Source organism: Tarenaya hassleriana, unplaced genomic scaffold, assembly GCF_000463585.1.
Source record: "Tarenaya hassleriana unplaced genomic scaffold, ASM46358v1 Cleome2, whole genome shotgun sequence".
Classification (NCBI taxonomy): domain Eukaryota; kingdom Viridiplantae; phylum Streptophyta; class Magnoliopsida; order Brassicales; family Cleomaceae; genus Tarenaya; species Tarenaya hassleriana.
In genome coordinates this window covers 4064062-4076451 of record NW_010965372.1, presented here as the reverse complement: position 1 = coordinate 4076451, position 12390 = coordinate 4064062, and the positions used below count along the sequence as shown (strand labels likewise).

At 40.1% G+C, this 12390-nt stretch overlaps 4 protein-coding genes across 10 annotated transcripts in view; 2 read left to right on the top strand and 2 right to left on the bottom strand.

Annotated features, from left to right (window-relative positions):
* The window catches only part of LOC104812144 (formin-like protein 20), a 3671-nt gene extending 3485 nt beyond the window's left edge, over positions 1 to 186 (bottom strand). The window contains exon 1 of the mRNA XM_010539150.1: positions 48 to 186. Within this exon, the coding sequence (XP_010537452.1) occupies positions 48 to 143 (96 nt within the window). The 5' untranslated portion in view covers positions 144 to 186. The remainder of the gene's footprint in view (positions 1 to 47) is intronic.
* A 749-nt stretch (positions 187 to 935) lies between these two features.
* Positions 936 to 6908, bottom strand: LOC104812143 (kinesin-like protein KIN-14G). Of its 4 annotated transcripts, none has more exons than XM_010539145.2 (19): positions 6783 to 6908; positions 5840 to 6115; positions 5583 to 5710; positions 5391 to 5474; positions 5180 to 5257; positions 4998 to 5090; positions 4872 to 4901; positions 4173 to 4703; positions 4019 to 4100; positions 3829 to 3924; positions 3556 to 3735; positions 3284 to 3390; positions 3013 to 3191; positions 2748 to 2912; positions 2296 to 2549; positions 2042 to 2205; positions 1611 to 1912; positions 1369 to 1475; positions 936 to 1210 (listed from the first exon to the last, which is right to left on the bottom strand). In XM_010539145.2, the coding sequence occupies exons 2-19, from the start codon at positions 6024 to 6026 to the stop codon at positions 1140 to 1142; spliced, it is 2838 nt and encodes a 945-aa protein (XP_010537447.1). In that variant the 5' UTR covers positions 6027 to 6115; positions 6783 to 6908; the 3' UTR covers positions 936 to 1139. The 4 variants fall into 4 exon arrangements, with proteins under 4 accessions (XP_010537447.1, XP_010537450.1, XP_010537451.1 ...); XM_010539148.2 differs by having other exon boundaries at positions 936 to 1204; XM_010539149.2 differs by having other exon boundaries at positions 5891 to 6115.
* Positions 6909 to 8469: 1561 nt separating this feature from the next.
* LOC104812142 (zinc finger CCCH domain-containing protein 1) lies at positions 8470 to 12170 on the top strand. Of its 4 annotated transcripts, none has more exons than XM_010539141.2 (4): positions 8875 to 9315; positions 10260 to 10482; positions 10882 to 10958; positions 11087 to 12170. In XM_010539141.2, exons 3-4 carry the CDS (start codon positions 10883 to 10885, stop codon positions 12022 to 12024), a joined length of 1014 nt encoding a protein of 337 aa, XP_010537443.1. In that variant the 5' UTR covers positions 8875 to 9315; positions 10260 to 10482; position 10882; the 3' UTR covers positions 12025 to 12170. The 4 variants fall into 4 exon arrangements, with proteins under 4 accessions (XP_010537446.1, XP_010537445.1, XP_010537443.1 ...); XM_010539142.2 differs by having other exon boundaries at positions 8885 to 9315; positions 10265 to 10482; XM_010539144.1 differs by lacking the exons at positions 8875 to 9315; positions 10260 to 10482 and adding an exon at positions 8470 to 8497.
* A 118-nt stretch (positions 12171 to 12288) lies between these two features.
* The window catches only part of LOC104813291, a gene marked incomplete at its 5' end in the record, with an annotated part of 1024 nt that continues 922 nt past the window's right edge, over positions 12289 to 12390 (top strand). Inside the window, one exon of the mRNA XM_010540859.1 lies at positions 12289 to 12390. This exon is cut by the window's right edge and continues 1 nt beyond it. Coding sequence (XP_010539161.1) covers positions 12289 to 12390 — 102 coding nt within the window.

Below are 12390 nucleotides of genomic sequence, written 5' to 3'. Positions count from 1 at the left end.
AGAGCGTAGAAGAGTTGGCAAAAAAGGGAACATCGAGAAGTCAGAACCTTCATCTGAGACATGATGTCGTAGAGCTGACTCTTTGTCATCCCGGCTAGATTCGCCGGTAAACTGCCATCGCCGCCGACCTGTTTTGCCGCCATTGCCGTCTCACAGTTCCGGGACAACTGAACGAGTTTTGCGCTCTGCGGTGCAATGCAATGCGATACAGCAACCGGAGGGGAGTCCAACCAACCCGACCCGACCCGTACAGTCCCCGCCCAAACCAACCCGGCTCGTTTAGTTTCATAGGCCCAACTAAAATTTTAAAGCAAACTAAGACAGACCCACGTCTTGGCCCGTGATATACATAAATTCTAAAAACATTTAATAAAAATTTATTATAAAAAAATTATTAAATACATTCTATGTTTAGTATTTATTTTGACTTTTTGGGTAAGGAAAAAAAAACAAAGATTTGAGAAAAATGAATGAGTTTCTACATGTTTTTTTTGTCATTCATATTTGTTGATTTCTCGATTATACAACCACGGGTTTTTTTTGGGTAATCAGATGTTTTGAAACGAAATCCATACTAATTTTGAAACCGAAAACAAGTTATATGATTGAAATTACGATACTTCTCCAATTTAAAACTCGAGTTCGGAGCAGTACATATACTTTGTATATCCGTTTTTCCAGATAAACTATTCAAATTGAATTATACAACAACGAGTTGATAGATAGTTATAGATTATTCTTCGGAAACATTTCAACTTTAGTAGACTGCAATATAATCTTGAGGAATTGTAATGAAGTTATTTTGGCAGCTTTAGAATAAGTCATAATATAACAAAGAGCATAAATAGGTCTACTTCCATTAATCCGTCTTTCAGTTATATAAAATAATTAGTATACCTGTTTTGTTTTATATTTTTTTTTCTTTCAAAAAAGCATGTCACTAGAGTTGGTGTCTTTGAAAACAAAAAAAAAAGGTTCTCGTGTATACAAAATTTATATCGTACATCCATCGTATAATTATTGCCAAAAAAAAAAAAAAAGAGAAACAAAATCAAAGATGTAAAATTACGAGTACGTACGTACGAATATAACCATAAAGAACAGAACCTCTCACTCCAGACTAGGGGTAAAATAGTAATTTACTGCCATCGTTTAGAAGTGGAAGATTTGAGCAAACTAGAAGAGCTCCCCGTCTTCCTCAGCCCTGAAACTAACAGCAAACAAAGAGAAGTTGGAATCAAATCTCAAAACATTTTCCAGTTTTATGGCAAAAAAAAAAAAACTGAAATCTCACGAGCAGAATTAAGATTCTATTTCGGTTACTCGAGTGAAGATCCGAATTCGAATTGTAGAGAGTTGCTTGCTCACCTGGTGACAGGCTCCTCACGGTTTTTGCCAGAGCGGTTGTTTTTGTACCGACTTGACGTAGTTTATCGACTGGCCGTGTCGCTGTAGTTCTTGTCCCGAGTTTGGTCCTGACGCAAATTCCAAACGACAAAAAACAGAAAGAGAAGAAAATTCCGTTCTTCCTTAGCATCGATGAGCGAAACAATTTGGACTTTCAGTCGCTTGAAATTGTTCGTGCAATTGTGGCAATGAAACACCCTTACCTGTCGGAAACCTTGGAAAGTCTTCTCCCATCCATTGAACGAGCAACGTCCACTGATCCTTCGGTTCCGACGGAAGCGACGCCGTCGGATGCCTCGCTCATTCTCTCGTCGGATTCAACCTCAACAGAGCCTATGCTCTCGACATCGTTGACAGCTTGGTAGTCATCTTCGGCTTGTTCTAAGCTTTTCCTTCTCTGCGGGTTCTCCGGTTTCTTAGGGTATCCGTCTTTTATATCCCTCAGTAAATGAAGCCGCTCTATCTCGTCGTCTTTCTTCGCTATCGTGTCCTTAAGGGATGCTAACTGCATAGTTTTATTAACGACAAGACAGAGGATATGCCATCGTTAACGTTGATTTCGAAATCAAGTTATTGGTATACGAGTTCGGCAAATTTTAAAGCGAGAATTCATGAGACAAGACAACGAGTTTACCTGATCCATTAAGTCTCTAACATCTCTACCCTCTTTACTGCTCTTTGCGGCACCTAGCTCGACTCCAGAGACACGCTCTGCGAACTTCAAGGTGCTCATTGTTTCCGAATACGAAGTAACATCGGGATTGAGTTGCACGAACATAAGAGTCTTTGCTCTTCCACCTGTGGTTGACAAGTGAAGTTATGCCTAAAAAACATATGCAAATACGGAGCGATTTCGGTTAACGGAAACCGAACAGCAACTGTGATTACCGAGCGAGCTCTGGAGGAGCTGAGTTAGCTTGCTGTTTCTGTATGGTACATGAGCATTCTTCGAAGCGAGAGAAAATATCACGTCTCCGAGAGCGGAAAGTGACTTGTTTATATGTTGAGCTTCTCTCAGTCGATCTCCAGTGACTTCTGAGCGATCTACTCTCTCGCTTCCTGCTAGATCGACCAAATGCAGATTCCCATATAATGTAGAACCTGTCTTCAAATCCTTTCCACAGACATGAACAGTGACTATGCTGCAGTAGAACATTGAATTCCATATCAGAATTTAAGTTTTCCGGATAAATAATTTCATGCAACGAATTCAAGATTATCCGTCAAATAGACAGAGTCAAACTATCTATGTTACTTTTCCCGGATCTACCTATCTGAACATATCCTCCAGAAAAAGACGGTGGACAAAGCAAGAACACTATAGTTTCAGAGAAAAGAACCTGTGAGAGCGGCTACTTCTTTCATTCATCGCAGTGGAGCCAACGGCTCGATTGTTTAGTCCGATATCCATTAATTCAAGCACATCCGAGGTTGACAACACCGGATACATGCTTGCATCAGGCACAGCGAGACCGTTTTGTTGAGTTGTAGAAAGAATCCCTAGTGTGTGCAAATCAAGGAGAACAGAGTAATGGCAATACTAATGCATCTTAAAAAGAGAATATGAGCAACAGCACACGATATATGGGCAAACGGAAAGGATATTTCTTTTGAGAACGGTCATCGGACAGCAGATCGCGCACTTGTTCATTGTATATCTCCACCATCTGGACCCCGACTTCGTAAGTTATGGTGCTTTTACGGGATTGAGAGATGCTGAAGAGGTCGTTGAGAGCACGATAATTAACTCCCCATTCCTCTTCGGTTGCTCCATCAGGACCAGACTGAACGGAAAGATAACAGAGGTAAGATTCCATATGCATAAAATTTTTCCTATGTAATCATTGTCCAAAAAAAAAAGGCAACGAGGCCAGACCATGGTGTAAGTTTTTCCGGATCCTGTTTGACCATAAGCAAAAATACAAACGTTGTATCCATCGAGCACCGACCGTATCAGTGGTTTTACGTCGGAAAACACCTCAGCTGTAAGAATCCGCAAGATCAATAGGAAATGAGATCTAAATCAGCATATTTTTCATAAATTTCAACTTCTGCGACGATCATGTCAAGTAAGGCCACATATCTAATTGAAAACGGAAATGGAAATGACAAAAAGACACTTAAGCAGAAAGGGAAACCGTTGAACACCTTGGGTGGAAGCTGGACTGTAGACCTTATTGAACCTGAACTGTCGAAGACCATCTTTCCCGGGTCTTGTGGGATTGGTAACTACCAATTCCCCGTCCTTACCGATGTATTCTGTCACTGTATTTTGTTCACTCTGCCCAGGCAGGAACGGCCTTACCCTACAATATACTCTGATGTTTCCTGAAAAAGTAATTCTTCAGTCATAACTAGAGAACTGATAGAACATACTCTCAATAATTAAGAAATGTCAATATATTACATGATCTGCAGTACCTTTTAGCTCCTGAAGCTCGTTAAAGAGCTTTCGGTTTTCAGCCAGAACAGCGTGATAGTTTTCGGCCGCGTCTCCAAGTTCAATCAATTTCTTTCCTGCAGAGAAACATCTTTCCTACATAAACACCAACATTGACAGGGCCAGACGTTTCTAGCTTGCATGGAAGCATCTATATTTGAATTGCCTCACCTAATCTGTTGAACTCTTCTGAATAGTTCTCTTGAGCCTTTAATATTTCTTGCTTGATTGATTTAGAATAGGACCTCAGCTCCTGAAATTTTATCAGGCTTAGCCAAACTAGATTACATGATCATTGCTGCAAACAGTATCTATAAAACATTACCTGTAGCGCCTGGAACTGCAATTTGATAAAGCTTCTGAAGGAATGTTCTTTGTGACTCCAACTTTGATCTTTCGAGGCAGATTTTGCCTCAATTTCTTTCACTTTACCCTTCCAATGGACCAAATTTTGTTCAAGCTCTTGAATTTTCACTTCAAGGCTTGTATTAGCTGCGTTTGTTTCTTTTCCCATTTGTTCAAGCATTTTAACCTTCTCCTCAAGAGATTTCTTAGCGACGCTTGCTTCTTCTATCATCTTTTCAAGCTCTTTGACCCGTTCTCCGAGGGCAGTTTTAGCAGTGTTTGCCTCTTTTCCCACTTGTTCAAGCTCCTTTAGCCTTTCCTCAAGTCCTGTCGTAGCAACCTTTGTTTGGCTTTCTGTTTCTGAGCATTGCTGTTCATAAGCTTTTCGAGTCACCTCCAATTCTTGCCTTAAAGCAGCAATTTCATCGTTGTGTTGGTGATTTTCCTTCATTAGCTTAACCATATCTTCCTCTTCATTTTTCTTCTTTTCTTCCAACTTGAACTTTTCTGTCTATCATACACAAAATGGCATGCTAACCTTTTTCAGTAATGACAGAAGAATAGTACTTTCATGTCACTGCTCCCAAACATACATTTTTATCAGAAAAGCAACCCACAGTAAGCAGTTTTACGCGATTAAAATCGACAATGGAAAAAGACGTATTTCCCAGAACAACACCTTTATCTGCTGAAGCTGGTTCGTGGCAATCTGCCAAAATGTAAGTCCAAGGAAGAGACAAAACATTAGGAGATATCTTGATACAAGATCCTAGACAACCTCAGACCATAAACGCATTAACAATACCTCATTTTCTTCACGAGTTCCTGAAGCTAAGGCTTCAAGGACATTGATCCTTGACTGGTATTTCTCCTCCCGAGCTTTGAAAAGATTGTTTTGCTGTATAAAATTACAATTGTAAGCATAGCATACAATGCCAACAATTGAAATTGCTGCCAAAGGATTTTCTCCATGAAAACAACAAATACCGTTCTTAGATGCTCAGCCTGAGTTGATATACGCCGTTCAATTTCCTGCACGACTTTTCTCAGCAGACATGCCACACGCTGATCATCATAGATTATGTCAGAAGATTGCCCAAGTAGTAAGGGCATCAGAAAGATATGTACACCACAAAAATTTACATTTTGTTTTCACAGAAGCATTTAGTATTTCCAAGAATAGTTACTAATCAAATACCTGTGGAATTTCACCATTCTTTCGTTCGATACTTTCATCAAGGATTCCATTCACGACACTCAGAAGTGACTGCGTTGGAGCATTCTGCAAGTAAAAGAAGCTCAAGGTATTACGGAGTAGTTTGAACAGGGCACCATGGTTAAAAGAAAGGAAAAAGGGAGCAAAGCTGAGGAAATGCGGTATGGTCAGTACATCTAAGCTATTTGATTTCATCATTTCTGAAATCTTTGCAGCATGAAGGTCATATCGCCCCTGTTTCATTTGAAAAACCTCGTGGAATTTGTGCCCTCCTTGGTGCATTGATCCAGGGGATAAGGGATCTGCCATGTATAAAATGAAACCCAGAGCTTCAAATGAAGTGACTAATTGGATGGCCTTGTCTAAAGATCCATGTGCATATATGCATGGAGACAAAGAGTTTAGCAATTACAAACAAAAACAAAATGTACCATGTGGACCAGAATTGGCCGAGGCACGCTGAAATTTCATATCAGACGGACCTCTGTGCCTTTCATCTCCAGACAGTGGAGAGAAAGGAGAGAAGGGACTCCGGGGAGTTGAATCACGGGGAGTTGAACCACGTGGTGTTGAAACTCCATAAGGGCTGCCTGATTGATCGGCGTTAGGATTCATCATTGATCACCGCCAGTTTGCATCAATACAGAAACCAGACTTATGAAAGCACTTGATAAAGGAAGAACTCCTTCATTCTCTATCGACAAATCCTGTAGCACAATTGTTTTAAACATTGAGAATTAGACCTATCCATTAACGAAAAAACACACACAACACAACCCAGGAGCAGGCTAGAAGAAAATTCCTGGAAGCTTAGAATCTTGTCTTTTTCCCCGAATACAAGACAGGTAAAAACATTTTTGAGTGAACCATAATCTCGGAAGCATCATTCTTCCAACTCCATGCCTATAAAAGCTCCAAATTTCTTTCCCCAAAGACAGTGAAGTTAGTAACATTCAATCCTTTTTCTGTAATTACACCCGAATCTCGGTGCCCCTCCATAACCAGAAAATGATGCCTATGCTTAATCTCTGAATCAAACCGCAGTTTTCTTTCTTCATTGCCTGTGGACTTCCCACGATATCTAATACGGTTTGTTGAGCTTTGATCATTAGTAAAAGAACAACAAAGATCTTCCCAGAAAACATATGGAATGAGGATTCAAACAAAAATCAACCAAGGGCACGATCAAACAACGTAACACTCACAACAATGACAATGCAAACAAGCTGGAGAAAACGACGTAGGTGTAAGAACGAAGATCGAGACATGGAGACGACATTGAATTCGGAAAACGAAGTCAAACATTGTAGAAGACGCGATCAACGAGACGGATTCATGAAAATGAGGAAGAAGAGGTTGAGGTTTTATCCTTACCTGGAAAATTTCGGAGGAGAATTTCCTCGGGAAAATGGAGGAGAAGGTCCAACGTGGGAGAAAGAACAGAGGGAATGGAGAAAGAGACGTGAAGGAATGTGGGTTGATTTTTTTGATTAATTAGTAATTAAAAGTAATTAAACTCACGATGATTATGATTAGCAAACTCGATTAAACAAAACATAATTAAAAAATATATTTTTTTGTTTGGCCTTTGATCTTCTTCGTTGAGGACTGAGGGAGCGCGAATGTAGGAGGAGAGCGAGCGCCTCCGCTTCTCCAGTCGTTTTTACGGGCTTTTGACACGTGTCCATATTATTATAGCTAATTTTGGAACAAATCAAAACAAATATATAAACGTAGATATTGACAACTGAATAGTAATATGATTTTTGGCAGGGGTCTACCACGAACCGCTCATCGCGGGTTGGCTCATGCATCGATCCATATTTTTTTGAATCGGATGAAAATATTTGATTCCAAAAAAATCGGATCAAACGAGTCTAACCGTCACGAATTGAGTTCGTAGTGAACCAGTTCGTCATGAGTCGGACGGACTCAAGGGTCAGAATTTTATTTTAAAATAATTTTATATACAAATTATATTTTTATTTGATATTTAGTTTATTTTTATTTAAAATTTTATTTTTTTATTATATATTAAATATTTTGAAATATTAAAATTAATTTTAAATATTTTTTAGTATTAAAATTTTATTTTTAAAATTTATATATTTAATTCGTAGACTGTCTCACTTGTCTCGCAGGTTAAGATGATATGGGTTGTACTGATATATTTTTTGTTTGCTAAAAAATGGGTCGGATTAGGGTGGACTAAAATTTTCTAGATCATCACGAGTCGGGCTAGGTTGGGTCGAGTCGGTCCGTTTTATACCACTAATTTTTAGTATGGATGGCGTCAATTTAGATTTGAAATTCGAAATTCGACAAAAACTCATTCGAAAAATATTGGATTTCGAATTTAATTTTTTCATTTTTTCGGTTCGAAAATTTTGACTTATTAGAAAAGATTCGAAATCGAATTTTGTATCGATCCAACTCAAAATCCAAATTTATAAGACCTAATTTCGGGTTTGGTGGTATATGTTTGAAACCTTAGAATCGAGTGCATCCATTCCGATTAACATCTCTATTTTTTTTTATCTTACATAGATATAGATATTTGAGAATCTTATATATTATTTATATCGAAAAAATCGAATAAAAATTGAAATATTTTAAAAATTATTTTTTTAATTGAAAACCGAATACAATGCTAATAAGATAAAATTTGAAGCAAACAAAACTGATATAAAAATAAAACGAATATAGTTTTTATATAAAAATAATCTATCACTAAAATGTTCACACCAAAATATAACCTGAACCATGGTCATCATAAACTTATGGGTTTCAACGCTTAAGGGCGTTTTCGTCTTTTCATCCTCTGAAAAAACAAGATAGCGGATGTATTGTCGAGTCGATGTGGTCAACGACAATGGAAATAGTCAACGCAGTGTATACAAAACGCAGCGTTTGAATAGGTCTAGTGTTTTCTTTTATATTCCTATTCATATAGACATGCACATGGCCCAATTTGGACATTTATGGCCCAATAATAATTGCTAGACCCAACATATAGATATATGACCCAACGATGTCATATGTCCTTTCATCGATTTGCTTCGCCGCGACTTCGTCCGGAAATCTCCCTGGTAAGTACTCTCTCTCTCTCTCGCTCTCTCTCTCTCTCTCTCTCTCTCACTGTTCTCTTGTCTCGACTTCTAGGTTTCGATTTCATCGGATCTTTTTATTTGGGTTTTTTATTTTCATCTTGTTGCGGCCTGGGTGGTGGTTATTAGGGCTGGGCATTTTTATTCGAGACCTGCGGGTTTTCGGATATCCTGTCTCACGGGTACTCGGAATTCATTACTCGCGAGATAACGAGACAGAGAACGAGTTTCGTGAGACGAAAAACCCGAATCTCGGGTTCGGGTTCGAGCATTATGACCCGATAAAAAATTAAAATTACAAAAATAACCTTAATATTTAATATATTTACAAAAATACCCCTAACCCTAATTTACCGTAACTCTCTCATCTCTCTCTCACGAATCGAAGCCTGCCTTGCGTCCTTGCCTCCTGCCTCCTCTTCGAGTCTTCAGTCTTCAGAACAGATCTCTCACTCTCGGTCTCTCTCCGTCTCTGCTGTCACCTCGCGGCTCTGTCTCCGCCGTTCGCCTCTGTCTCCGCCGTCGTTCGCCTCTGTCTCCGCCGTCGTTCGCCTCTGTCTCCGCCGCCATTCGCCTCTGTCTCACTCGCTCTCGGACTCTCTCCGTCTTTCGCTTCTCCGTCGGTCTGCTCTTGCTCTGCTCTGTCGTTTCTCCGCCGTCGTTCATCTGTCTCCGCCATCGTTCGGCTCTGTCTCCGCCGTCGTTCGGCTGCCTCGCCTCTCGGTCTGTCTCCGTCTTTCGCTTCTCCGGCGTTCGGCTCTACTCGGTCTCCAGTTCCTCTCCGGCATCTCAGCATCAAGGTGACATAAAGAGTTTAAACAGATGATTAATCTGAGTTTTGATACTTTTAATTTGAGTTTTCTGGTAATTAGGTTAATATAAGGATTTGAGAATAAAGAGTTTTGATACTTTTAATTGATAGTTAGAATCCTTTGATGCGAATTTAAACAGTGGGGTATTCTATCTGCATTGTCTGTGTATGGAGGTTCTGTTCTTTGGTTCATTGAGATTGAAGTTAACATGTTATTGTTCCAAATTGTTTCTGATAGTTTCCCACATGGTTAACATTTTGTTCTGATGGACAAATGCGATTCATAGTTCGACATCTTACATGATGTCTTTTATGTGTTGAAATTGGTTCCATGCTTTTTTTAATCATCTCTGTTGAATCTCTATTCACAAACTGGACTGCTTTTTTCATCTGAAACACACAATATCTTTGTTGTTTTAGATTATACATGGATAGTGTTCATTTTAAAACGCTATTCCTTCACTTCTATGGTGTGGAGTTAATTGTTACATTGAGAAACATGGATTCTGCTGAGGTGTATCTTTGGGCCAAGTCGGTTTAGAGTTTTTCCAAATTTCTTTGTTAAACCCGTTGTACTTCTCGATTGCTTGCTTGCGTGCATTGGTGATGGTGATTAGGGCTGGGCATTTTTACCCGAGACCCGCGGGTGTCCGGGTACTCTGTCTCACGGGTACCCAGGATTCGATACTCGTGAGACAATGAGATAGAGAACGAGTTCCGTGAGACGAAAAACCCAAGTTTCGGGTTCGGGTTCGGGTTCGGGTTCGAGTTCAAAAATATTGTGACGGGTTATCTCACGGGTACCCGGCAAGAAAAATAAAATTACAAAACTACCCTTAATATTTAATATATTTACAAAAATACCCTTAAACCTAATTCACCCTAAGTCTCTCTCTCATGAATCGTGGCCTCCTCCTCTTCTTCACCCTTCAGAACAGCTCTCCTCTTCAGAACAGCTCTCTCGCCTCTCGGTCTCTCTCCGTCTTTCGCTTCTCCGTTGTTCGCCTGTGCTGTCTCTGTCGTTCGGCTCTTCTCCGTCGTTTCTTCGTCTCCGTCGTTTGGATCTCCTCCGTCTTTCGCGTCTCCTCCGTCTCCGCCATCGTTTGCTTCTCCCCCGGTTCCTCTCCCGCATCTCTGCATTAAGGACACTCCCATTGTGAGTTCTTCTCTCCTATACCATCTTCTCTTTCTTTGATTCTTCTGCCTTACTAAATCTGTTTAGGTTTCGAGCTTAGAAATCTCAGTCCTTAATCTCTCCTAAGTTCCAGATCTCATCTATTCTTAATGATTCGATTTCGATTTCGATCTCCGTTTCGTGCAAACATAATTTCTTTACATGTGATATACTTATGTGGTTTTCATTAGTTTCTTATATTTCATGGTTAGGATCAAGAAAATGTCTTTGTTTAGAACTTCGTTTTTTCAATACATAAGGTGTGTGCGAGCTCCAGTCTGCGTGTTCAGTCTCTGTATTTTTTTATGATTTTTTTGTTGCTATTATTGGTCTGTGGTTTCTAACACTTGTAACTTTATCCTGGTTTCTTTTTTCTATTAGAATGGCGGAATCTAGTGAAACTCAAACGTCTCGGCAAGAATCTCAACCTGCTGAGCAAGAGTCTCAACCCCAACAAGGTAGAGAGCTTACCTTCTTTTCTTTCTCTCGCCCTTTGTTACTGTAAAACTATGGTTCTGTTTGAGATCTTTCATGGCTTAATCTGAGACATAGCATTGGTGTTTTTTCTCTATGTTGTTTAATTCAGTGTGCAGTTTCTTTAGAAAGCCATCAAAAGCTAAAAACATAAGGAAACGAACAATTGATGCCGACGAAGATGAAGATTCAAAAAGTGGAAGCTCTTTGTTGAACAATCTCAAGAAGGCCCAAAAGACAGACAGCAAGTTATACTTCTCTTCTGGACCCTCCAAGAGCACTGCAACCACCGACGAAGCTCCTGAGAGGACGGTCTTTCACTACGAATCATCCAAGGAAATTCAGGTTCAAAACGACAGTAAAGCAACGGCCACTCTAGAAACCGAAACTGAATTTACCAGAGATGCACGAGCTATCCGTGAGAGAGTCCTTAAGAGAGCAGAGGAGGCTTTGAAGGGGAACAAAAAGAACCCGGATGAAAAGTTGTACACGGGAATACACGGGTATACTGATCACAAGGCCGGGTTTAGAAGAGAGCAAACAATCTCGAGCGAGAAGGCTGGAGGATCACATGGGCCACTTAGAGCATCTGCTCATATCAGGGTCTCGGCTAGGTTTGATTACCAGCCAGACATATGCAAGGATTACAAAGAGACAGGGTATTGCGGGTATGGAGACTCGTGCAAGTTCATGCACGACCGTGGAGATTACAAGCCGGGATGGCAAATAGAGAAAGAATATGAAGAAGCAGAGAAGGCGAGGAAGAGAAATCTGGCTATGGGGATCGAGGATGATGATGAAGAAGATGAAGATGATGATGACGACGAAGATGATGGTGAGTTGCCTTTCGCGTGTTTCATTTGCAGACAGCCTTTTGTAGATCCTGTCGTGACAAAGTGCAAGCATTACTTCTGCGAGCATTGCGCATTGAAGCACCATGCCAAGAACAAGAAATGTTTCGTGTGTAACCAGCCGACACAGGGCATTTTCAACACAGCTCATGAGATCAAGAAGAAGATGGCCGAAGACCAGCGCAGTAAAGGCTTGTGATCTCTCTAGGAGGAATGTGCTTCGTCTTTTGTCTCTTGTCTTTTTGTATTTGTAGTTCTCACACTTCAGTTTTGTGTCTACATTAATTATGTAAGGTAGGAAGGGTTCTAACTTGTTAGATTCGAGGTATTACCGATTCAGTATGATTACAAATTTACAAAATAATAATCGATCAATCTCCAAATTAAAATGAAGAAGTTAAATACACGTCACATTTTCTCAATAATCAAATAAACCGGGTCGGGTATTACACGACCCGAATGTAAACTCGGATCCTTCTTATCTCCCGCTCGTTCCCTTCCCCCTCTCCCTCCCATCCACACAGTGAATCCACCAGATGGCGCTCACCGTGAGCAGCGGCGGCAT

Coding starts and splice junctions, on each gene's coding strand:
- LOC104812143 (XM_010539145.2), bottom strand. CDS start 6,026: ATGATGAATCCTAACGCCGATCAATCAGGCAGCCCTTATGGAGTTTCA. Junction 2,913..3,012: donor GATGACCGTTCTCAAAAGAA/ATATCCTTTCCG, acceptor TGATTTGCACAC/ACTAGGGATTCTTTCTACAA. Junction 1,211..1,368: donor CGTGAGGAGCCTGTCACCAG/GTGAGCAAGCAA, acceptor GTTTGCTGTTAG/TTTCAGGGCTGAGGAAGACG.
- LOC104812142 (XM_010539144.1), top strand. CDS start 10,883: ATGGCGGAATCTAGTGAAACTCAAACGTCTCGGCAAGAATCTCAACCT. Junction 10,959..11,086: donor AGAGTCTCAACCCCAACAAG/GTAGAGAGCTTA, acceptor TGTTTAATTCAG/TGTGCAGTTTCTTTAGAAAG.